Below are 27,598 nucleotides of genomic sequence, written 5' to 3'. Positions count from 1 at the left end.
CTGCACATCTTCATCTTCACCTTCTGGCTCTTCTGGATTTTGACACCCATCATAGCTTCTTGGAGAAATTCTAGAGTCAAATCCATCCATTAATAATTAGTTTTTGACTTTCATCCTATATCAATAATATCCACAGTCTTTATATTTTATGTTTGAGTAATCAGGCAATTAATGAATAATATTTCAATGTAGTGAGTCCTTATTTCTTCACAATCTCCTTGCTTCTATCTATGCCACTACTTGAATAACAATTGCTTCTTACATATCTTTCATTCTACTTATCTATAGAAATATTTTTCAGTATCAATGGGTAACTTGGAACTCATGATATGATAAAGAAGTTTTTATCATAGCTCAAAAAGTAATTTTTCTGAAGCGGGACCAAGATACAGCAATTAGTGTAAATCGACAGCCCTCAGAATAGGAAAATATTTTTGTAAATTATGCATCAGGTAAGGGACTGATAACCAGAATACACAAGAAAAACAAGCAGCTGTTTGGAAAAAAGATGATCAAACCTATTAAAAGATGGAAGAATAAGTTTTTTAAAAAAAACACTCTCTAAAGATGATATACGAATAGCCAAAAGGCATATGAAAAAGTGCTCAACATCCCTCATCATAAGGGAAATGCAGATCAAAACAACAATGAGATACCACCTAACCCCAGTCAGAACGTCTAAGATTAAGAAAGCAAAAACTAATAAGTGTTGGCGGGGTTGTGGTGAAAGGGGAACTCTCTTACACTGTTGGTGGGAATGTAAATTAGTCCAGCCACTGTGGAGAACTTAAATTAGCCCAGCCACTGTGGAGAACAATGTGGAGATTCCTCAAAAATCTACAATAGAACTACCATATGATCCAGCAATCCCACTCCTTGCTGTCTACCCAAAGGACAGAAGAATTCTTCACTGGAAAAGTGCTTGCACATCGATGTTTATTGCACCACTATTCACAATTGCTAAGACATAGAACCAACCCAAATGCCCACGAACAGATGAATGGATTGAAAAACTGTGGCACATATACTCTATGGAATACTATTCAGCCATATAAAACAACAAAACCCTGGCTTTTGACAGAAAGTGGAAGAATATGGAAGATTTACTGCTGAGTGAAGCAAGCCAGGCTATGAAGGAGAGACACTGTATGTCCCCACTTAATATATACCGAGTGTTTGCACTCTATGACTGAAACTGATTGACTAAAGGATGTACTAAAGGATGTACCCATCACCCAAGAGATGGGTGTGAATGCCAGATGTGGTGTGTGTGTAGGAGTGGGGTCTGGGGAAGGACATTTGGAAGAGGGATATGGAGTATGGAGGCAGAGCATTGATGGGACGGGGAGATGTGGTGGTGTCTGTTAAAGATATTTTGATCAACTGGACTGGGGAGAAATGTACACATATTCAGGTGTTCACTTTGTAAGCTAAATAATGTGATTGAATGTATAAAAAGATTTGAAAGAAAAGAAATATTCACTTTGTAAGCTAAATAATGTGATCGAATGTATAAAAGAAAATGAAATAAAAAAGTAAATAAAAAAAAGTAATTTTTCTGGAACCCCAGCTTTAACATCTACCTATTGGCATTACTATGTTTTCATGGAGAAAATGGGTCAGAATATTTACGAAGACCATCACAGAAAATGCAAGTTAGATGTTTGAGCTCTCATTAAGCCTATGAGAATAGCTATATCTGAATATGTGTCAGATTCACTCTTTCTCCCCATTGTACTTCTGATCTTTCCTCCCAAATACATCTTATTCTAGTTTCTCTTCCCTTGACATCCTCCTTTATGTGGCTCTTAGAAGATTCCTTAAGGATCTGCTTTCACTTTGGCAGTCTCCCATTCAACCATCTGTAATAGTGAAAGATGAACCTGATGTGAGATGAGAGAAGAAGGTGTCTTTGGTTGCATTCTTGGTTTTTAAGTCCCATTCATAACAGTTTAGGATGCACCAGTTGGACTTCTTGCTACCACAGGAAAAGAGACAGTGATTGCTGTCATTGCTCTGTTGATTGTAATAGCCCTTCAGTCTGGATAGGTGGCATTCCTTCAACTGCCAAAGTGTTTAAATCGATTTTTAAAAAAAATTTTTTGTTTGTTTGTTTCCAGTTGATCATTATTTAAACCAAAACGGCTGCATTTAATTTCCCCCCAGAGCTCCACTGTCCACAGTATCAGATAAAGACCTGCATAGTCGATGTTTCAGGTCTATTTCATCAACTACATCATAATCTTTGGTTTAAATAACTGAATCTCTCTTATTTGTATTGGCATGTGGTTCCTACTCCAGCCCATCTTAGTGCATAGTGTCTCTCTGTTAATGAGTTGGTTATACATAGAAGAAGTATTTTATAATATTGATCAACAAAATGAAGGAATCTGATTGGATTTCTTCCAACCTAAAGAAGGGATCCTTTCGCATTACTCTCTTTCCAAATTTCCATTCCAGACATCGAAGAATAAAAAGTAAAATGATGACATGAGCGAAAGGCTAGAAATAAAGAGAGAAATGTACAGTTAGAAACAAAAAACAGTCATTATTTTCATAAGAGATGATCTAGGGATAATTGGACCTCTAAAGAAAACATAGCCAGTGAAATTGTTACAAAGTTGCAATCACCTATTTGGCAAACTAGGAAATTATGACATTAATTTCAATCTTGTTTATAGAAATATTAGGAAAAAACTATAGTTATGTGATACCATTACTAGAGGTCATTTCCTTCAGTAGTTGCCTAGCGGTCTTAAAATTTGGAAAGCACATTACCCAAGTCAGTTGATCTTAATATAAATAATTGTTCTATATTTTACAAACATCATATCTCTCTATAAAGAATATCACAGTGTATGCAGAAATAGAAATGGTTGAGTATAGTAAAAAGAACATAAATATGAATGGCCAAAAAGCATATAAAAATACTTATATCTTTTACCATAAGGGAAATGCAAATTAAAACCACTTAACCCCAGTCAGAATGGCTAAGATTAAAAATAAAGAAAGAATGACAAGTACTGATGAGGCTGTGGTGAAAAGGGAATCCTCCTACACTGTTAGTAGGAATGTAAATGAATAGCACAGCCACTGTGAGAGCAATATGGAGGTTCCTCAAAACCTACATATAGAACTACCAAACAACCTAGCAATTCTATTCCTTGGTAGCTACCCAAAGGATAGGAAAATGGTCAGAAACACTTGCACATCTGTGTTTGTTGCAGCATTATTCTCAATTGCTAAGACATGGAATCAATCCAAATGTCCAAGAACAAATGAATGAATTGAAAAGAAAATGTGACATTCATACACTATAAAATATAACTCAGCTATAAAAAAAGAGACCCTGAAATTTGATACAAAGTGCACAAATATGGAAGATTTACTGCTAAATGAAGCAAGCCAGACTATAAAAGATAAACATTGTATGTCCCACTTAATGTGTACCAAATGTCTGCACTCTATAGCAGAAACCGAGGAATTAGAAGGTATTATAGAAAGGAACGTAACTGTAGATACTAGTAGTGGTATAGGAGGAGGGTAGTAGGTATTGGTGATGGAAGGACGGGATCAGAGGAAAAAAACATTCAATAGACACATTGAAGGAGGGGATCAGAGGAAAAAAACATTCAATAGACACAAAAGTGAAAAGTTAATCTGTTGGTTATAAAGTATATGGTAATATCTTGACTTGGCTAATATGCACTGTATTCATGCTGGGAAAAACCATGTTGAACACTGTAAAGATGTACCGTGATTAAATATAAAGTTTTAAAATGTAAGAAAACAAACCCCAAAACAACTTTGTGTGTGTGTGTGTGTGTGGTGGTGGGGTTGGAGTAGTCAGTTGATATAGGAGAGCAAGTAAAAAAAAGAACAAACCCAAAAACAACTTTGTGTGTGTGTGTGTGGTGGTGGGGTTGGAGTAGTCAGTTGATATAGGAGAGCAAGTAAAAAAAAGCACCCCATGCATATAGGAGCCTTCATTCAGGCTCAATATTGAAAAATGTTGAGCTGAGCCAAAGCCGTAAAAAGAAGTTTAAAAGAAAAAGCTGTTGACTTGGATCATTAGAAAGAGTGAAAGCTTCTAGGATTGAATATGTCCAACTAAGAGAGTTTAGGCATCATTCTGAATTGAGAACTCTGAGAATCTAAAAGGAAGTAACTGCTAAACCACCAACAATTTCATGGGGAGAGAGAAGAAAATCTCTCACATAAGATAGGTTTGAAAGTCAAAATTGGATACAATCTAAAATTTATCTTGTCTTCTGAATTCTTGTGCTTATTTAGATAATTTTGTAAGTGAATATATTACTGAATATAGAAACATGAAAATTCAGGCAACTTTTCCTTAAAAAATTAAAAGAACACAGTAATTTTTTAAAAAAAGAATATTTTCTTACAATTAGGAATAACAAAAATGGCTTCACGGTTGGTTCTTCATAATACATGGGGCTCATGAAATACTGCAAGAGGAAAGATAACGGTTAAATAGGAAATTTTGTTTTAAGACTTTTGTCCACATAAATGCACCCTGGCCCCAAACACCTTCCTGTGCCCATGACTTCCCTCCAGGGCGCTCTTCTCTTCCTTTCCTTTCCCACAGATGGTACCACCTCTTCACAAATGGTATCATGGTGTACCATCCTTTCCTATGTTAAAGTATTATCAGACAGGAAAAAATAGACTTCATTCATTTTAGATGAATATGAAGTCTGTAGGACCCTAAGCTCGCAAAGATTCAGTACATTTTATTCTCTTCCTTCTATGGCTGAACATGTTCAAGAGTGCACAAAATGAGTCCAAGGATACTCTGTGTCTCACCACCCATTTTTCTTCCCCTGTATACATGAACCAGGGCTAGATCTTCCATGAAAGTCGGCTGGAGAACATTGTCCTACCTGGAGGAAAAAATCAGTGGAATCCACGAGGATCCAGTTCAAATCTCATGCATGTCAACAAGTACAGCACCAACACGGGGAAAAGCTTTCTCAATTGGCCATGGGCTCCAGGATACTGGGACAGAGCATGGCATTACTTACCTCAAAAAATAAGAGCAAACAGCCAATCAATGTGCCTTGTGGTATTAAAAAGGTGCTATAAAAAGGTGATTCCAATCCATACATTTCTATCACAAGTCCAAGCAGAGATAATACTGTGATCTAAAGACAATACAAATATGACTGTTAATTATTTCCAATTTCAATGTATACTTCAGATTGAGATGATGTAATATCTCGAAGAGATCCTGATTTTGACTCCAATCTCAAAAACCAAACTAAAATCAGTATATCTCCACTAACATTTTCTTGGCGACTTAGCCAAATCTCTGAATGAGACATCATTGACTAAATCTAGCACCTGATGTATAGAATATTTTCATCATAAGAAAGGAAAAAAAGTTGGTGCTTGGATTTGGAGGTAAAATTTGAAATAGTAGATAAGCAATAATCAAAGGGAAAAATGAAATGGGTATCTGGCAAGAAGAAAACACAGCAACAATAAAAGGAGACCTCTCTTAACTATACCAATGGAGAAATACATGAATTTAACAACCTGGAGTGGCTTAAGCTGAAGTCCTAAAATGCAAAATTTAGAGATAGCAAAAAGTCTCAGGTATACCAGAAGCCCTCAGACTTTCTCTTCTAAAACACTGCAGCTACTTCCTAAAAACTTTTGTACTTCTCATTTCTATGTGTTACAAATCATTATTTTTATGGCCAAAAGTTGATCTATTTCACTTTTGCATGGCTTTCCACTACTTGTAGAATAAATTTTTGAACACATCCTTTAAGGCCAGACATGGTTCCAACTATTATTTTCACCATAACTAGGATCATGACAAGGCTGAATCTTATTTGCTGTGTCTACCCCAGATTGTTCCCAGTTCCCAGGAAAAGCCTGAATTTTCTGCACCGTTGGTTTCTCTTTATCCATTATTTTCTACGTGCAACATGGTGCTCTGTTAAAATCTTGTTTTCTCCAAATGTCACTTTTTAAAGGAAATGTCTGCTCTCACAAATTAACTAGTAAATTAATTTCTCCCCTATCTGGTTTTCAGGGACCTCTTTGATATTCAATTGTATAACAGATTTTTTTTTCAGATTAAAAAACTCTATAGATAATACTTTTTTTCAGTCTGCTTTAATAAGTGGCTGTTTAGCTTTTTAGAGTTCTTTCAGGGTTAAAGCTGTTATTTTTTCTCACATCATTAGTCTTTTTCTATTTTTCAATGTTTCCATTTTAAATTTTAAAATTTCTTATTTACATTTAATCATTGTACATCTTTACAGCATAGACTATGGTTTTTCTTCTTTTTATTTCTCTTGATTTCTGCCCTTCCCCCAATATCGGTCTTAATTTGTGAACTGTGCAAGTTAACAAATATTTATCAAATTACTAATTTAATTTTTGGCACTCTGAAATCTCAGGAAATTAGAATAAATAACACACACTTTTTTCCTCCTAATTTAGACCGAAAAAAAAAAAAAAGGTGTGTAGCTTTTATGGAATTAATTCTCCACAGGGAGTATGGAAATCAGTTTCTAGTTTTTACCATGTAGGCAACAGAATTTGCAATTTTGTGTTTGTGGGTGTCTTTGAATTTATTTCTTGTCCAGCAAAATGAAGATAATAGATGGTTTCCAGTAGTCATTCTAGCTCAACGTTTTATAGTTTTAGAGAAAATTGGTTAATTTTAAAGAAAGATACTGTACACATTTTTGAAAAGGATCTCTATATAAGTCATGTCTAAAATGTTTTGGACTGTAATATTAATTTACTAGGTCATCGTAAAAGTCATGACGTAATTTTCTATGCAAAAATGCATCATGACTTTCCTGACAACACAATGTAAAGATTTCGCCCAGACTTGTCTATTAAATATAGAAAACAGATATCTGTGAGAAACATACTTACCATAAAGAAGCAAAATGACCAAATGCCACTATTTTTTCTTCCCTTGCGAAAAATGAATGAAATCACATATGTCAAAAAGGTGAGTGAGATGCAATAACCGACAGCACATGGGATCTGGGAGAAAAACAAGACGTGAATGTTATGCTTAAAGGCAAATGCAATCTGAGAGAGCATTTAGGATCAAAAATACTTTCATAGCACAGGATTTTGTAGATATTTAAATTATGACAATGCAAATATTAATGCAAACAGTTCGGAATTTTGAGCTTTCTAATGAAATCACACAATGCTATTTGTTCTATGAATATTGTCACTTACTTGTATAAATTGGCTGATAAATGTAAGGATAGTCTTTTGTGAGTTGAAAATGTAGTCCATTACATACATAAAAACGAAGACTGAGAAGTACAGGGGAATATCCACCAGAGCCTGCCCAAACCAGTAGGCAGAAGGGAAGAGTCCTGAAATCCGTAGCTGGGACCAGGTTTTGTGCTAATGAGAAAACAGCAAAAACACAAGTGGCAATTCAGCTTGATGTTTAAGAAAACGTGAATTAGATAAGGAAATATCCAAGTAAAATCTTTGTAATAATTCTGTTATAGCAACAAATGTTTTCTGGACGAAGGGCTATTCATAGTTCTAAATAGAAACAATCACTCTGCTGCTATAACAGTGACATTGATATTCATCATACACCTGGTGGAAATATGTGAAAGAAGACCTCAAAATAACCAAATCACCGACATGCAGTAAACAAAACAGTATTTTAGGGACTCACAGAGTTATTGGGGAAGAGCGGGAAGAATTGTTTATCCATCTACGCTAACTTCCCCTCACAATGATCCCTCTCTTCTCTGTGTACATAAGTGTATGTGTGTTTGTCTGGGCGTGTGGATGATAATCGTTTAATACTTAAGTCTGAAAAAAGAATATTAAGGTAGTTATGCCATGTTCGAATATTTATCACCCATCTAAATATTTATACATACACATAAATATATTCAAAATGAATGTGTATTTTATATTTCTTGCCATTCTTTAAATAAGTATACTGAATTATACATTTCAAAACTACATAGGAACTTTTTTTTTAGAGAAGTTTTTCCTATAGAACATATGTGCTTGCCAGAGAGACAGAGAGAGAGAGAGAGAGAGACAGAAAGCGGGAAATAGCCCTCCAGGGGGATATAGTCACACTGCAATCCCTTCTCCTCTAGTCTCTTGGGATTTTGGGCATGCATACATATGCACCCAGTATGAGGTTTTCAAGCTACCAGATCTGGGACTCGAACCACAGTCAACTATGTGGGAGTTTAGTGACGTAACCATTATGCTATCTATTGGTTCCAGAACATTATGATTTTTAGCACAAATTGTACATTAAAATATGCTAGTAATTTTAAGTATCTTTTTTGTCAATTTGCCTAAGACACATGTGAGTTCAACAGAGAGAAATAGAGAGAGAGAGAAAATGAGAAAATACCTCCATGGGGCATAGTCATGCCACAATCCCGTCTCCATTTCTTCTGCCTTTTGTGATTTGGGGCTTGTATGCACACATGCCCAGTGTGTTTTTCAAGCTGCCAGGGCTAGGACTCAAACTGCTTGGTCAGCTATGTGGACTTCAGCTGCCTTAATTGCCAGGCCATGGGCTGGCCTTGTGAATTTTTTTTCCTCTAATATTTATTGGGTCTTTGGGAAAGTCATAAAACATTTTTGAATGGAAAAATACATCATGACTTTCCTGACGACCCAATAAATGTATCTATTGATGGGCTTTAGCTAACAGATGCTCCTGTCTGAGATGTCATTTGAAGTCAGTAGCACAAGTCTTCCAGATTTTTTTTTTTAAGGTTATTGTGTCTATCCTAGGTTTGTGTATTCATCTAAATATACTCTGTGGTCAATATATTTACATATTTATATTTTCATTTATAAAACTGCCTTTTACTTTGATAACTTAGAAATCACGTCTGAATTGGCTGCTTAATTAAATCTGTATAAATATTCTCACGAAAGATCCTGTAGTTAATATTATCCTCAATTCCTTGTGGTACAAGGAAGTAGAAGTCTCAATGACTAATTATTACCTTATAATCATCGATGCTGCTCATGGCAATGTAAGGCGGACAGCTGGAGACCAAAACCAGCCAGATAAAGCTATGTCCCAAGAACTCAAATGGATAATTTTCTTTCTCCTGAAAAATGCACAGAATACAGTGAACTAAATATACTAATCCAGTTACTTTTCCTGGAATACATTTGTAAAATATTTAACTAATTGCGTTTAGTACTGCCTTAGTACTCTTTTGAGAAGTCCGCATTCGCTCATTATCCTCTCAGTTTTGAAGTTTTATTTTTGACTTCCTAACTCAATTTTGCAGTTAAAGAAAGTGACTCAAAAGAACATGAATGAGTTGGTAACATCTGGAAAGTAGCAAGAGCATGATTTTAAAATAGTCTTACCTCATGATTCTGATGCCAAATAATAATGCACAGTTGACACATTCATAGTTGGTTTTTTTTTTTTTTAATTTTTTTTAGGGAGAGATTTTTGCCTTAGGGCACATGTGCTCACCGGAGAGACAGAGACAGAGGGAGAAAAAGTGAAAAATCACCCCACCCCCCGACCCCAGAGGGGAAGGCCATAACACAATCCTTTCTCCTCCATTCTCCTCTTGGGATTTGGGGCACACACCCACACACACACACACACACACACACACACACACAGGTGCCCGGCATGATTTTCAAGTCATTGGATCCAGGACTCAAACCGTGGTCAGCCACATGAGAGTCTAGTGCCTTAATCACCACACCATCTCCTGACCCTTCACATTCATGTTTCTTACTGATCTTTATTTCAAATGTGAAAACTTGACTCAATAATCGTATCAAATGCTTTATGGTCATACTAATAGTAAGTTATCTTTTAAGGTACATCAAGAGATCAGATCAATAAGTTTTGGCTAAATATTCAAAAATATAGATGAAGTTCTAGAAGGAGAGTTAAAACACCAAGGAAAACTCGTCCTTAGTTACACCTTCTTTTGTCCTTCCTTCTTTCCTTTGTTCATTATCTTTGTGCCAGTTACAGTGTTGCGCAGCTTTACTTTCATTATCTCATATTCCCTTTGAAAAAATACTTTGTGAGTTCTAGTTTTCATTTAAAAAAAGGAAGCTCCAAAATGTGTATTAATTTCCCAAAGCCACAGAGGTAGCATTAATTCAAACACTAACTTATTATACAGTGGTTTACTCAATACAGATATGATTCCAGCACTGAGAAGGGTGATATGAGAGATTAATGATGAAAGAGAGCCTTAGAAGACCATGCACTTACCTGCCAAAATGTGCTTCTGTCTGTTTGTATACGTGCTGAGGGATTAAACATTCCAAGCAGCCCATTACTAACAACATCCATAAGAACTGGGAAGCAATTCAGTCTTTTGAAATTACATGCTAGTGAAAAGCTGTAATTCTAAAACATAACAAGCAAAATGATAAATTTTCAAAAGACCCATTGATGGTCCTAAAGAGTTCAAATTTAATATTTTAAGAGGTCTTTTTTTTTTTTTAAATGACATAGAATAAAACCAAAACCACTATTCGAGTGAAAACTCTGTGTAAGTAAAACCAAACTAACCATCTGAGTTTTCAGGACAAGAAGTCTCTTGCTTAAGGGCAGAATCAGGTGTTGACAGTTACTCTTTGAGAACAAAACACGAGTTGCAGAATAAATGCATTATAAAATCCTTGAGGAAATATGAATTCTTTGGAGTTAAATATGCACTCAATAGTGCATTTTGCTACACACGGTTTGTGTTGGTAGACAGTGATAGATGGACAACTAATTGTTTATTATATTAATGACCACAAGTCACTGAGCAATAAATAAAAACAGCATTTGTTTTTCCTTTTTGCCTATTAAAGTAGAGATCTGGGCATATTGATATTGCATTAGCTTTCCACACCTTTGGGGAAAATGTGAAAGACACCAGCCTACCTGTTTATCACCAGACACTATAATGGCTCCGTTATAAGATAGGTCATCTACGCCATTTCTCATTCCAAGTGCATCCACTTCCAGCGCTATGTTCTGACGTTCCACGGAATGTATAAAGTCATCCATGTTTGCCCCTATGGGTAGTTAAATATATTACGTATCATAAAACCATCAATGTCAATGTGTGTAGTCAAATTACAATTGTCATTATATGATGTAGTATGGATTGTCAGGATATTCTCCCACATGGTAACATGCTTGCTACTGTGAAATAAACTCTATTGGCCAGCCATGGTAGAGCTGAGGTAACGTGCTGCAATGTGATGCTGAATTCATATGGCAAGGCTCCAGGTTTGAGTCCTGAGATCTCCGTGTATACATGCATGTCTGTGATCCTGGCTGATCTAGTTGGGGAAGGATGGTGACAGGAAGGTCCTGTTGGAGGTTCCTCTCTCTCAGAAGAAATAAATAAACTTAAAGAAAATCTGTTTATAGGCCAGCCAGTGGCAGGGTGATCATAGTGGCTGGATCCTGTGTGCCTAACTGTGTGATTCATGTCCCAGACCCAGTGGCTTGAAAGACATGCCAGCCCTGTGTGTGCATGCCCAAGATCTTGAGAGGAGAATGGAGAAGAAGGAATTGTGGTGTGGTCATCCCCATTGGAGGGTGATTTCTCTCTCTTTCTGGCAAGTGCCCTATAGCAAAGTAAACAAACAAACCAATTTATTTATATTTCATAGAGTTTACTTAGTTTATTTTTTAATATGCCTATTTGCTTAGGATGACTGTTAATAAAAGTCTTTTTAACACCATATTGCTTTTAGAATATAGTTTTTTCCCGTAGACTCTTGTAATGAATGGCTATAACCAATAAGGTTTTAATAATCCAGGTAACCCTACTGTTTAATCACCAAGTTTTCTAAAATTCACATCTCCATGCTAGATTATTAATTGATTTTCAAAATGTTTCTTGATATGGAAAGACAGAATGGCAATATGAAGAGTGCAGCAGATTTTCTCTCCAGAGAAAAACCACAATTTAAAAAAACTGCTAGAAATCCAACGAGTTAAAATCTCTTGAAATTGTCCTAAGAGTATACAGAAAATGGAGAAAACTGTATTTAGGAAAAGCTACTAAGTTTCAGTAAGAACCCTGAAAGACGGTGGTGTCTAAAACACACACCTATCCTCTCACTCCCCTGTGAGGTCAGCATGACACTGGTCTACTTTGAGTCAGTATAGCCAAGAACTGAGGGATCTTTCCTCCCCAAGCCCAATTGAGGACTACAGTATCCTCCTGGAAGGGGCATTCCTACCCCCTTTTCTCATTTGACCAGCTCCATGTGACAGAAACAGCTGGCAAGAGGGGCTGAGTGGTCTGGAGTTCTCCTTCATCCTCCATTCTAGAGTGGACACTCCATTCTAGTCACAAGAGGCTGAAATTACTGGGCCCAGGCACCTGCACCTTATAGGGTGGCTTTTCCACAACAGAAGAGACAAGCTGAGAAGACCAGAGACTATTGCCCCTGCCCAGTGCCCTGACCATAGAGCAGGGGTGCTATTCCAAGAGAATCAGGCTACCAGGTCACCAGGTTTACTTAGTTTACGATGCAGGGGTTTATCCCAGTGGGAGAAGTAGTCCTTAAGACCTGAGAGTGCTGAAACTCTCCCCAAAGGAACAACTTTCTTTGGAGTAGGGTTTGGGGGAAGTTTTAGCCTAAGAGTCCACTAAAAACCATGAAGATTTTGTTCATTATCCACCTGCTGGTGAATGATAAATAAAATGCAGTATATCCATGCAATAGAATACTATTTAACAAAATTTTTAAGAGAGATTATTTTATTTTATTATTATTTTTTGCTATAGGGTGCGTATGCTTGCTGGAGAGACAGAGAGAGACAGAGAAACAGACAGTGAGAAATCCCCCCCCAGGGGGCATGGCCATGCTGCAATCCATTCTCCTCTCAGAATCTCGGGCATGCACATACATGCACCTGGCATGAGTTTTAAGCCACTGGGGCCAGGACTTGAACCACGGTCGACTACGTGGGAACCCAGTGATGTATCAATTATACCATCCGCTGGTCCCAGAATACTATTTAACAATATAAAAATAAAGTATGAATACATAGATACATGCTACAGAACATAGATGAATTTTTGAAACATGCTAAATGAAAAAACGCACTCACCAAAAACTGTATGTTGTATGATTCCGTTGATATTAAGTGTTCAAAGTAGACAAGTCAATAGAAACAAAGAAAATTTGTGATTGCTTGGGACCAGAGGAAGGAGTAAATGAAAGTGGCTGCTAATGAATATAGGGTTTCTTCCCGTGATGATAAAAATATCCTGAATTAGATTGTGACGGTTGCACACTTACCGGAACATGACAAAGACCACTGGACGTACCTTTAAAACGAATACATTGTATGACACGTGAACCATACCTCAGACTTTCTCATTGTACAAGTCACCACCAGCTCATTCATTTTCCTTCAGCAAATATATTACCCGTCTGTGGTCTTTTGCCAGCTTCAATTCATTGTCTACAAGTCTTACACATGCTTTCGAGCACTTGCTGAAGAAGTCCAAAGCTCATTTTTCTTTTTCATGTTTACGTTTTGGAACACGTGCTCTAAACAGCAAATGTACATGGAAACCGGGTATGTGCCACGCCGTTACCTGTCTTATTGATGATCAATAATTGAGTGAGAGGATCACGTGGCTCTTGTCCAGGGGCAAGGAAGTACAAATGTGGAGAAAGTTCCCATGTATAACTGCTCTGGTAAATTTTCACGATGATATACTCGAACAAGAGAGGGGAAAATCCAATGGCTATAATCAGTAGCCTATCCGGAAGAAAATTGTCAATGTGAATGCACTGATTTTTTTTTTTTACAATTATTTATTTAATTTTATGTACATATTATTATTTTATTTTACTTTGTTATAGAGCATGCGTGCTTACCAGAGAAAGACAGAGAAAGAGAGTGGCTTGAAAGACATGCCAGCCCTGTGTGTGCATGCCCAAGATCTTGAGAGGAGAATGGAGAAGAAGGAATTGTGGTGTGGTCATCCCCATTGGAGGGTGATTTCTCTCTCTTTCTGGCAAGTGCCCTATAGCAAAGTAAACAAACAAACCAATTTATTTATATTTCATAGAGTTTACTTAGTTTATTTTTTAATATGCCTATTTGCTTAGGATGACTGTTAATAAAAGTCTTTTTAACACCATATTGCTTTTAGAATATAGTTTTTTCCCGTAGACTCTTGTAATGAATGGCTATAACCAATAAGGTTTTAATAATCCAGGTAACCCTACTGTTTAATCACCAAGTTTTCTAAAATTCACATCTCCATGCTAGATTATTAATTGATTTTCAAAATGTTTCTTGATATGGAAAGACAGAATGGCAATATGAAGAGTGCAGCAGATTTTCTCTCCAGAGAAAAACCACAATTTAAAAAAACTGCTAGAAATCCAACGAGTTAAAATCTCTTGAAATTGTCCTAAGAGTATACAGAAAATGGAGAAAACTGTATTTAGGAAAAGCTACTAAGTTTCAGTAAGAACCCTGAAAGACGGTGGTGTCTAAAACACACACCTATCCTCTCACTCCCCTGTGAGGTCAGCATGACACTGGTCTACTTTGAGTCAGTATAGCCAAGAACTGAGGGATCTTTCCTCCCCAAGCCCAATTGAGGACTACAGTATCCTCCTGGAAGGGGCATTCCTACCCCCTTTTCTCATTTGACCAGCTCCATGTGACAGAAACAGCTGGCAAGAGGGGCTGAGTGGTCTGGAGTTCTCCTTCATCCTCCATTCTAGAGTGGACACTCCATTCTAGTCACAAGAGGCTGAAATTACTGGGCCCAGGCACCTGCACCTTATAGGGTGGCTTTTCCACAACAGAAGAGACAAGCTGAGAAGACCAGAGACTATTGCCCCTGCCCAGTGCCCTGACCATAGAGCAGGGGTGCTATTCCAAGAGAATCAGGCTACCAGGTCACCAGGTTTACTTAGTTTACGATGCAGGGGTTTATCCCAGTGGGAGAAGTAGTCCTTAAGACCTGAGAGTGCTGAAACTCTCCCCAAAGGAACAACTTTCTTTGGAGTAGGGTTTGGGGGAAGTTTTAGCCTAAGAGTCCACTAAAAACCATGAAGATTTTGTTCATTATCCACCTGCTGGTGAATGATAAATAAAATGCAGTATATCCATGCAATAGAATACTATTTAACAAAATTTTTAAGAGAGATTATTTTATTTTATTATTATTTTTTGCTATAGGGTGCGTATGCTTGCTGGAGAGACAGAGAGAGACAGAGAAACAGACAGTGAGAAATCACCCCCCAGGGGGCATGGCCATGCTGCAATCCATTCTCCTCTCAGAATCTCGGGCATGCACATACATGCACCTGGCATGAGTTTTAAGCCACTGGGGCCAGGACTTGAACCACGGTCGACTACGTGGGAACCCAGTGATGTATCAATTATACCATCCGCTGGTCCCAGAATACTATTTAACAATATAAAAATAAAGTATGAATACATAGATACATGCTACAGAACATAGATGAATTTTTGAAACATGCTAAATGAAAAAACGCACTCACCAAAAACTGTATGTTGTATGATTCCGTTGATATTAAGTGTTCAAAGTAGACAAGTCAATAGAAACAAAGAAAATTTGTGATTGCTTGGGACCAGAGGAAGGAGTAAATGAAAGTGGCTGCTAATGAATATAGGGTTTCTTCCCGTGATGATAAAAATATCCTGAATTAGATTGTGACGGTTGCACACTTACCGGAACATGACAAAGACCACTGGACGTACCTTTAAAACGAATACATTGTATGACACGTGAACCATACCTCAGACTTTCTCATTGTACAAGTCACCACCAGCTCATTCATTTTCCTTCAGCAAATATATTACCCGTCTGTGGTCTTTTGCCAGCTTCAATTCATTGTCTACAAGTCTTACACATGCTTTCGAGCACTTGCTGAAGAAGTCCAAAGCTCATTTTTCTTTTTCATGTTTACGTTTTGGAACACGTGCTCTAAACAGCAAATGTACATGGAAACCGGGTATGTGCCACGCCGTTACCTGTCTTATTGATGATCAATAATTGAGTGAGAGGATCACGTGGCTCTTGTCCAGGGGCAAGGAAGTACAAATGTGGAGAAAGTTCCCATGTATAACTGCTCTGGTAAATTTTCACGATGATATACTCGAACAAGAGAGGGGAAAATCCAATGGCTATAATCAGTAGCCTATCCGGAAGAAAATTGTCAATGTGAATGCACTGATTTTTTTTTTTTACAATTATTTATTTAATTTTATGTATATATTATTATTTTATTTTACTTTGTTATAGAGCATGCGTGCTTACCAGAGAAAGACAGAGAAAGAGAGAGAGTGAAAAAGCAAGCTAGCAGGTCCAGGACTTGAACTGTGGCCAACCATGTGGGAGTCCAACACCTCAACCACCAGGCTACCTGCTGGTCTGTGAATGCACTGCTCTTTTCCAGTCTTTATGAACTGAATGGACTATTATGTCATAAGACTTAAAAATTATTAAAATTAAGCACATAGCTCTCTGTCTCATTTCTCGAGTGCTTTGTCCATTTCCTACCTCTAAACTGGAGTGGTTTATCCTTTGCCCCCGTCTCTTGCTGCTCTCTGGCCATGGGATTTTCTGTACCCTCCTGGGCTGTGTGTCTGTCACTACATACACCTGCAGGCTGAGGCGCTCTCTCTCTCTGCTAGCTAATTTATCAGTACTTCACTCCCAGTTTTCTTTGAATTCTTTCTTTCCTCATAGTCCCTATTTTTCTTAGGGACCACATAGTTCCAGGGACAAGTTTTTAAGTGAAGTTTTTTACTCTTTCTTCCCCTGTATGTCCTATTTCAAAAGAATGGAAACTCTTATACCATCGTTATATTTCTCACTTCAAAACCTTTCCCAGGCTCTAGTTTCTAAGGACATTTTGCCTGACATCTTGCCAAATGGTTGCCATTCCTCTATTCTTTACTCTCCCCAGGCTGTTAGACAGTGTTACCAAGTTAATAGCATTTTAAAAAAATTGCAGAGGGCACGTGTGTCAGAGAGAGACAGAGAGAGAGAGAGAAAGTGAGAGAGGTAAAATGAGAAAGTATCCCCTCCCATGAGGTTTGGACATGCTTCAAACCCTTCGCCTCCATTTCTCTCTCCTTATGGGATTTTAGGCATGCATGTACATGTGCCCAGCATGTTTTTCAAGCTGCCATAACTGCAACTTGAACTGCATAATCAGTTGTGTGGAATCCAGACACCTTAATCACTATGCCACTAGATAGCCTATGGTTTTTCTTTAAACATGCTAATCTCCTTGTTAAAAATTCACAATGAATTGTCATTACTTACTGGTTTAGCTGGTAATCATTATGACTCAGTTACTAGCCTCTTTTCTCTCTCTTTGTTTTTTTTTTTTTTTTGGAGAGGTTTTTGCTATAGGGTGCGTGCACTGACCAGAAAGACAGAAAGAGACAGAGAGACAGAAAGTGAGAAATCACCTTCCAGGGGTTATGGCCACGCCACAATCTTCTCCTCTGTTTTCTTCTTGGGATTTTGGGCACACACGCACATGTGCCTAGTGTGAGTTTAAGTCACTGGGTCCAGGACTCGAACCATGGTTGACTACATGGGAGCCCAGCAACATAGACATTACGCCAACTACTGGTCTTGCCTCTTATCTCTTTATGGGCAGATCAAAGCATTTAGGACCAAGGTATTGATTGAAAGCTAAGGTACCATGGCAGTAGGGTGCCAATGGGTGGTGACAGGATTCCTGGGAGAGGGATAATGTCTATTGGGCCCACAGTTAGTATGAAGAGTGAGCTATGTTCACTTAAGAAGGCTGGAGGGAAGACAGAGGGATAATAATGGGAGAGTCCAGACATCCAGGGAAGAGTCAGAATAATAATCACAGAGTATCTGATAAAAGGCACCAGTATGTGAATCCTGAGAAAGAGAATCCATAGCCCATTGTGTCTGTCACCACCATCAAGAGGAATTTAAATGAGAGAAAATATTACAGGAAAACTGACATTATTCCAACTTTGTCTCTAGAGTGATCTCTACAATGTTCTAAATTGCACCTGCTAGTCTCCAGATAGATAACAACTAGGACCAGTGACCAAAATGGACATAATACTTTATACAGCTTTGTAGACACATAAATTTATTTTTTTCCTCTTGTTTTAACACATTCGATTTGTTTTTTAGTATACTGACCAAAAAAAAAAAAAAAATCAATGGTGCTTGTATACTCACAGAGATAAGAGAGACTTTTCGTGTTTCAGCTTTAATAAGCGGACTCTGGCCATTGCACAGATTTGCTGTCCCCAGAGAGCCATGCCATCGACCGTCTTTTTCATCTCGTTAAGTGAAGAGATAAGTTGTTCCATCTCCACAAGCCTTTCCGTGTCCCCAGCACTCTCTGCTTGCACTTCTCTGAAAACAGCAACATCTGCAAAACGTGAGGGGCAATTTATAAAGCTCCACTTCACATGTACTTTGTTGAGCTTCCTGCAAGAGTCTGCTTTTGTTTTACGAAGGTATTACTCTTCAAATCTTCTGCAATATTACGGGAATTATGTGGTATTAGTAGCATCTGCCTTAAGCTAGAATAATCGATGAATCACTCATCTCTTAAGCAAAGGTGTAGAAAGACAAACTTTGATAACTCAGATATATTAATAGATAACTCACTAAAGAGGTTAGAGAAATATGCAAGGTTATCATGGTGCCTGGGGATGACTCCAAAACTTAATAAAGGAGACAGATCAGACAGATGCACCAAAGCCACCACAGTTGACATGCTATAAACTGCTGTAAATTAAATGACAAGCTGTAAACTGGGGCTTAGCCATAATTGTTGTGACTGGAGAGATTTCAGATCTACTCACAAGGGTTTGAGGCTGCATTCTTTTGCATATGCCCTGCAATCGCTATCTATCCAGACTGAGGTCCATTTGTATGGTTCTAAAATAAGTCTGATATTAATCTCAGAATCCACCTGTAAACACACAAGCACAACTACACGCACAAAATCACACTAGGAATAAAAGTGTAGAGATTTTAAATAAGGTAATAAGCAAAGTATATTGAAAGAATAATTCAGGGATTTTCTGCTTCTAGTTAGTTGTGAAAGGCTGTCAATCCTCTTTCCCAGAGAATAAATAATAGTCATTTAAAATCCAGTAGAGATAAGGGGCACAGAGAAAGCTAAAATGAGTAACTTTCATGAGATGGGAACCCTTCCACTGGGGAAGACACCTATGGCTGCAGTCACTCTGAGGGGTATGGCAGAAGGAGAGAACCCCAGAGGTGACAACAGCCCGGACTAAACATGTTCTATGATCACATGTGGGCTGGCCTGACTGATTAGAATCACATGGTACCTCAGTCCTGCAATGAGTTTACACCACCTATTAATTCTCTTGCATGGGCTTTCACTAAGTGCATGGGGAAGCACACCGAAGAGTGGAGCAGGAAGCAAAAACCAAGAGAGATACACAGGAAAGTGCATCAAGTTCTGTGCAAGGCATCATCCGGGTGCACGGGATCTTCCTTTGTGAAATACAACAGTACATCAAGGGATAGTCACTTGGTGAGAGAGTGAGGAGAGACATCCCAAGAAATAATAACCCAGTACAATTAAAAATAGCAGCAGGCTGAGAATTGGGAAATTACTCCTGTTGCTGAGGAATTTGGTAGTGGAGCTGGGTATCACAGAGCTACAGAATTTTGCCAGTGCTATAACTGAGAGTCATGCTGAAAGGAAAGGCCTGGTCCCACCTTTAAGACATTTGAAGCTGGGGTAAACTGAATCTGCTAAAAACTGTATACTAGCAAATTATATCGGTTCAGCTATCCAGATCAGCAGTCTGACAACATAAAAATAACGCTTTTCTGGGCTTGGTTTAATTTCAGTGTACGCTGGTTTTTCATACGTAAATCCCATGAAAATAAAAATTCCAAGGTGTGAAGAAGTAGGGAAATTTAACTGATTGGAAGATTTTAAAAGTCAGTCAAAATCAATCACTGGTATAGATCATCAGTCCTATGATATACTTGTTGAAAATAACACATGGGTTTAAAAATAACTATGATAATTATAGGTTCCATTGAAAAATATGGTCAATATCAATGAGGAGATGGAGTATTTCTGTACAGAAACTGAAATTATAAAAAGGACAAAGAAATATTAAAATGAAAAATATACAGTAACAGAAGAGTTTACTAGTTAGGCTTTTAAAATAATCTGAACATAAGAAAGTATCTGTGACCTTGATGACAGATAATAGGTATAGTCCATTTCTAACACAAAGAAAAATAAAGAAGGAAGAACTTAACCAGAGAGGAACCAGTAGGTAGTATGGTGGTTAAGCCACTGGACTCCCACACAGCCAACTGTGGTTTGAGTCCTGGACCTGGTGGCTTGCTTTCCCACCTCACCCCCCCCAATCCTTTTCTGTCTCTTTCTGGTGAACACATGTGTCCTGTAGCAAATTTTTAAAAATAATAATAAGTATAAATAAAATAAAATAAAATAAATAATTCTTAAAAAAAAAAACGAAGCTGAGATCTGTGGGACTATATCAAATGCCTAAGACTTTTTTATTTTTTTGTCATTGACTTACAGGGATTTGATAGCTATACCGTGTGTGTGTGTGTGTGTGTGTGTGTGTGCACATATGGAATTCTTTTAGACAAAGTCTCATAATTGTCATAATCTTTCTGCTTTAGCCTCCTGAGAAGTTGAGACCACAGGTATGTATCATATCCAGTTCCTTAAGACAGGACTTCACCATGTTGGTATTAAGTTTGCAGTCCTCTCGCCTCAGCCTCCTGAGTAGCTGGGAGTACAGGCCCACACCACCATGCCTGGCTTTTTACAGTGGGTTATGTGCATGGAACCTGGGCCTCCTATGTGGCTTCAGCCTGATGCACAACAGGGCCTACTGCCTTATTGCAGTGGGAGCAGTTTCTTTTAAAAATATTTTTGGAGTTAACTTTTTGGGGGTCTGTGTGTTGACATTTTATCTGAATTTTGGAAAATTTGTGCTTAACATAAGCTTTACCATGCATCCCAAAAAACACCAAAAAAGAAATGCTAAAGGATGGCCTTTAAGCTTAAGGTAAATTATAACAGATAAAATGTGAAACCCAAAGAATTATAAACCCTGCCTAAGGGATAATGTAGGGACAATTTCTTTTTTCTTTTTCAGATTTGCCAGAGGGTATGCGCACTTTCCGGAAAGAGAGAAACAGCGAGACAGTGAGAAATCACACCACCACCACCACCACCACCATGGGGAATGATCACATCACAATCTGCTCCCCTCCATTCCTGCCTCCTTCTGGTATTGGGCACAAGCACATACACCCAGCTTGGATCTCAAGCCACCAGGTCATAGACTCCAACCAAGCAGCTGGCCATGTGGGGTCCAGCTGTCTTAATCACTATGCCACAGACTGGCCCAAGTATAAATTGTTTTAAATAATGATTTCTATTGTAATGTATATAGTGATCATGCAAAAAAATAACATAAGAATATACAGCTGAAAAGATCATATGAAAATTAAATGACTTACTACTAATAAGCAAAAGATGACAAGAGGAAACAGAGGATCAAAACATGGATGGGACCAACATGACTGATTTAAACACAAACATAGTAATAACAGTACTAGAAAGAAGAGGACAAAACACATGAATTATAATAAATTTATATGATGTATTAAAAAGCAAAATTTAACCAGATATCGCTCATACGAAGTATATTTTAATTTAAGAGCACTAGCAGGTTGACAGAATTTTAAAGTGGAATAATATTTCATGCAAACACAAATCACATTGAAATTGAGACCTTTGTATTAATATTAGACAAATTTGGCTTCTAATATGTGCCATTATCAGAGCTTAAATGAGACTTTCCACAATGATAATGAAGGCAATTTATAAAGAAGATATAGTAAACCTAAATGTGTGTGTCTGTGTGTGTGTTTGCATAATTGATATTAAAAGCACATGAAGTACAAAAAAAAATCACCTAACTTAGTAGAGGAAAGGTAAAAGTAGACATTTCTAAAGTTATAAAAGAAAATGTTCATATTTCCTCAACTATAGGTGATAGAAGATATTAGCAAAAAAAAACAATAAAGTCAGAGAATATTTGAGTAACACATCTGACTTGATTTAATTTACACTTACACAACTCTCCCAACCACAAATAAAATTCTAGAATTGATATATCCTATATGCATATAATTTTATAGATAAACATACACATATGCATACACATATGTAGGAATGTACATATTTTTAAATGGACAAGAAACAGTCACCAAATAGGCCAATGGTCATTCAACAGTAAGTCATAATAAATTTAAAAGATTTTTTTATCACAACACATTTGACTGTGTTTGACAACAACATCTCATCAAATAGGATATATTATTAAAGATGTAAAGAAAAAAACAAAATTTTGATTTGTAAAGTATGACAACTAAATTTTTTGAGAGGTTTTTGCTATAGGGCACATGTGCTCGCCAGAAAGATAGAGACAGAGAGATAGAAAGAGAGAAATCACCCCCCAGGGGGGATGGCCATGCCACAATCCCTTTCTTTTCCTCTCAGGATCTTGGACATGCACACACATGCGCCCGGCATGAGTTTAAGCCACTGGGTCCAGGACTTGAACCATAGTTGACTACATGGGAGTCCAATGACATAGCCATTACGCCAACTGCTGGTCCCATGACAAATAAATTTAAAAAACACTTTAATAGCTAAACATGTTTCTGCTGACAGAATAATAAATGTGCAAGATAAAAATAAAGTGAGAGTGTTCAGTCTGAGGAACACAAAGAAAGAAGAAAGAAAATAATCGTTTCTGAAAGAGAGGGGACACCATCAAGCATAGCAACATATACTACAACATATAATAATAGTAGTTCCAGAAGGAGAAGATAAAAAGGATGAATCAGAAGACATATTGAACAAAACTTCACAAATTTGGTGAAGAATCCTAATATACACATCTAAGAAGCCCAATGACTCCAAGTAGGACAAATTTCAAGAGATTTACACAGCTAAAGATATACTGAAACTGTCAAAAGCCAAAGGCCAAAAAAAAAAAAAAAAAAGAATCTTGAAAGCAAGAAGAACAAAACAGCTCACCATGCAGGAGGGAACCATAAAATTAAGTGCTGACTTCTCATTGGAAACCCTGGAGACTAGTCAACTGAGGGATGACATATACAAAGTGAATGAAGACAGATATTTAGAATAAGCATTTGTCTGGAGTTGCTCTTGGAAGCTAGGGATATGATGGGCAGCAAGACCAGGATGAAGAAAAATGGGCATTTTAATAACAAGGCAGTTTTGACAGGGATGCATTTCACCTTTATAAAAGATGTCTAAGAATGGCAAAGCATTGATGAAACAAAGAATTGGGGTATTATCTGTTGAAGATATTTTATAGTTTTATCAACTGGACTAGGGAGAAATGTTCACCTGTCGATATATTCACTTTGTAAGCTAAATAATGTGATTGATTGTATGAAAGAAAATGAAATAAAAAATTATAAAAACAAAGAATGACAGTCAGAGCACCCCGCATTTTGTAATCACATTTTTGGAATAGTGTTTTTTTGAAATACATATTGCATTGGATGTTGTGAATGCTTTTACATGATAATTTTCATACATTTTGATTTACCTGATTCATCAATTGCTGATTTTCCTTCTAGTTTCAGAAACACCTCACTCAATGTTGTCATGGAAACACCATAACTTTCAATTCCCAGGCCAGGACAGCTATCAAGATCCTTGTAAAGATCTAAAGAATGCACACACAGCAGTGAATCATAGCAACAAAATTCACAAGTGAACTAAGAACATCTTTTTGAACTAAAAAGCATAAAATGAAATTATAATTATGTCAAAGACATTTAGAGACTAATATTTCATAATAAGTAACATTATTCTTCAAATTCATATATTACTTTCTGTTTTATATCATGTATTACAGCCTAAATATTTATTTCTTGTGACCAAATATTAATTTATATTAATTTGTATTTATTTTTTAAATTATGATTTCTAGTTTATATATAATTATTATACATCTGGGTGGAATACAGTATAGTTTTTCAAAGCATGATGACAGTGTGTAGTAATCAATTCAAGGATATAGGTATTCATCTTTTAGACATTGAACATTACATTATAATGTGCACATTTGGTAAATGTTCTATTTTTTTTGGAAGTATATATCGAATTGCTGAGGACACTTTTTACTATGCTGTGGTATGCTTTCCATGACGTATTTCACTTGATTCTGTTAATCATTTTCTCCCAAAGTCTGCCATCACTCTATGAGCAGCTAGCTGGTGGTATCTACCATTCCCCTTTCTTCTTTTATGCTATTGAGTCCTTTGGTTTCCACCATAGAGTGCTTTGATATATGCTAAGCAGGGACATACAGTATTTGTCTTTCATAGCCTGACTTATTTCACTTAGCATTATAACTTCTAGATTCATCCATTTTGTGCCAAATGACAGGATATTTTTGTTCTTTATGGCAGAGTAGTAGCCTATAGCAATTTTATCTTAATTTTATCTGACTTGTTTTTAAAATTTAATAAATTGTGGAACTTTGGATTTTTTTCAACTTTAAACCCAATTTATTAAAGACTCTTTCTCAGAAAGTAAATAAAAACAAAAGCCATTTGTGCTGGAACAAAGGGAAAGAACTACTTTTTTGATAATTAGTTGAATGGTAGAGAATCTTCTTCAGTTCAGAAAATATCTCTCAAATGGAAGACATAGAATGTAAGTCACTTTTAAAATTTTTCTATTTTAAACAATGGAAGAAAAAATTTACAAAATTAAATAGTGAATAAAAGATTCACTCAGGAATTTTCTTGAAATAGTGGGAAATTGTGATAGTTTACTAGATAGGTTATTCTCTTTAGATTTTTTTTTATCCATTCATCTTTTAATGCATCCTCCAAATATATTTTTGCATCAGTTATTGTTCATACAGCAGTGAACGATGTCCCTGCCTGCATGGCTTTAAATTATAGTGGTTAGTTAAATAAGACTTGAATAAAAAACCTAATTCTATATCCTAGAATGATAATGAGGGTTCTGAGACTTCAACCTGGAGCTTATAACTGGGCAAAATGATATATTAAAAGCTTTCTCTCTTGAGTAGAATACTTTATGAAGAAACGTAGAAAAGAAATAAGATTTCAGCTGCTAATGAGTATTGTCTCATTCTTCATTCTACACAAAATTTTCACAAACTTCCTATGAACTCTATTATAATAAACTAATTAGAGTTTGATTACCTTTGCCTTATGATTCTAAGCAATATTTGTATTGCCACCATAGATAAATATTTGAATGACTTTATTGAGCAGTTTATGTGTCTTTGTTAACTATATATGTGCCACAGCTAATTGCTACAACTACTCAATACAGACCCTTCCTGTGCCCCTCCTCAGGGTAAGTGAAAAAGATAATCAGTAAATTTTTATATACCAGCCTGCAAACTTCAAAGTTATCAAAAAAGTCTTGTCAAGAGAAATAGCTATTGTACACCATGGGGCTGTTTAACATAGTGATTAAGCCAGAGGTTTTCAACCATTTGTATTAATTTATAGTTATGAACACTAGAATGTTCTGATACACACCACAATGGAAAGGGACAAAAAGAAGTTCCCTAAAATGTCCATACATTACAATACAATTAGTAGAATATAACATTTCCCACTATAGACCAAAATAATCCAGTTGTACTGTTCTTTTGATAATGTTTCAATATGTAAACATATTATAGCTCTTAATGAATGTTAGTTATAATGCTCATTGTTATTATTGTTATGAATATTATTTATATTATTTATATACTCTATTTCATGGTGTTCATGTACATTACCTGGAAATTTATTTGTTCTTTCTAAGGGTAATGTATAGACAAGTTTTCCTTCACTTTCTGCTGATAATTTGGCATCAGGGATGTGCTGTTTAACAAGTGATGTAATGTTTTCCTGAACACATATTTCATTTAACTGCAAACTGGCGTTCAAAAAAAAAAAAGTAAATGTTATTTGAAACAGTCTTTGATAGCCAGGACAAATATGAGGGGCTCTATGAAAATATTAATGGGGCCCTGGAAACATCCTGACTCTTGGTAGGTCATGCGATGCCTGTCCTATATAATGTTTATGGCTTACACATTATCATCTGATGCATACTCAGAGAGCCTTCCTTGGAGTTGCACAGGAACAACATAAGTAATCTGGCTTGACCTATGATACATAACAGGATCACACATGGTAGTAACAATGTCAAAAACCATATACACTGAAGTCCTTATCTCTAACTAGAACTTCAATCGCATTCTTGAAAGCTTGCAAACAGTTGATTGTGCCTGGTAAAATGTATAAATAAACTCAGCATGACTGAGCAGCACAGCTGCTCTGTGTACACCTGCATCTTTGCTCCCGTGTCTCTTACTTTCTCTAACTTTTTCCTTACAGTTCCAAGTGCTGGGGTGAATGTGGACAGATTACCATCCAGAGATATTTACTCTTAAACTTGCCGGCAGACACCAATGCATCTCGAAGGAAGAAAGAAAATCAATTAAAAATCTAATGCAAACGAAGGCTAGCAGGTGGCATGGTGGTTAAAGTGCTAGATCCCACACAGCTCACCATGGTTTGAGCCCCAGACCTGGTGGCTTGAATATTATACTGCATCCATGTGCATTGTATGCCCAAAATCTTCAAAGGAGAGTGGAGGAGAATGGATTGTGGCATGGCCATCTGCTGCCGGCGTGGGGGGGGAGGGTTAATTTCTCACTTTCCCTTCATCTCTGTCACTCTCTGACAAGTATACATGTCCTATGGCAAAAACCTAAAGAAAAAAAGTCTAATGCAAGAAACAGATCATACAAACGTGAAACAAGGGACAAAAACCAAATCATATAAATGAGATGGTGAGGGCTGTGGGAAGCAAGGAATAAACTAATCAGAATTACTGGTTCAAGTTACCTAGGCATGGTGTCCAGAGAAGTTTCATATTGATTCATGTCTTTAGAGGGAGGATAGCTACAGAATAGAGATGCCATGGATGCAGAAGAGCAAAGATCAGGACTACACAATATAGATAATGAACAGTATGTTCAAAGGAAGTTTAAGCTGACTATACAGGATTACAAGAGACATTCGATAGGCAGACCTGCCAAACAGCTTCAGTTACTCAATTTAGCCATCCAGTGCAAGTGCATTAAGTTTTTAGAATGTGACAAACAATACATTAATTATTGAGGATACAAGACAATGCTATCTTACTCTTATGAAGTTCATTGTCAAGGGACACACACACACATAAACAAGCAAAATAAGCAGATCAATAAAATATCAACAGTGGTAAGTGCTATGAAGGAAACTGAGTTATAGATAGAAACTAATTATGGATGAATGTGGGCTCGAGGTGGTGGGATCCCTAATTCTTACTTCTTGTGTAATATTAACTTCAGAACATTCAGTAAGAACAAAGTATCATTGAGGAAATCAGTCAGGCCAGCTCTGTGCCCTAGTGG

General features: G+C 36.9%; 1 protein-coding gene across 1 annotated transcript in view; it reads right to left on the bottom strand.

Annotated features, from left to right (window-relative positions):
* Positions 1-27,598, bottom strand: part of ABCA8 (ATP binding cassette subfamily A member 8) — a 70,822-nt gene that overhangs the window by 12,667 nt on the left and 30,557 nt on the right. Inside the window, 13 exon segments of the mRNA XM_006146739.3 lie at positions 1-70; positions 2,411-2,502; positions 4,407-4,469; positions 5,046-5,165; positions 6,922-7,035; positions 7,240-7,413; positions 9,012-9,119; positions 10,265-10,402; positions 10,928-11,061; positions 16,040-16,206; positions 18,249-18,444; positions 23,705-23,824; positions 25,931-26,070. Of these exon segments, the coding sequence (XP_006146801.1) occupies positions 1-70; positions 2,411-2,502; positions 4,407-4,469; positions 5,046-5,165; positions 6,922-7,035; positions 7,240-7,413; positions 9,012-9,119; positions 10,265-10,402; positions 10,928-11,061; positions 16,040-16,206; positions 18,249-18,444; positions 23,705-23,824; positions 25,931-26,070 (1,636 nt within the window).

The sequence above is a fragment of the Tupaia chinensis genome, unplaced genomic scaffold (assembly GCF_000334495.1).
Source record: "Tupaia chinensis unplaced genomic scaffold, TupChi_1.0 Scaffold000187_1, whole genome shotgun sequence".
Taxonomy (NCBI): domain Eukaryota; kingdom Metazoa; phylum Chordata; class Mammalia; order Scandentia; family Tupaiidae; genus Tupaia; species Tupaia belangeri.
Note: the sequence above shows the minus strand (reverse complement) of the source record. Positions and strands in the feature narration are given on the sequence as shown.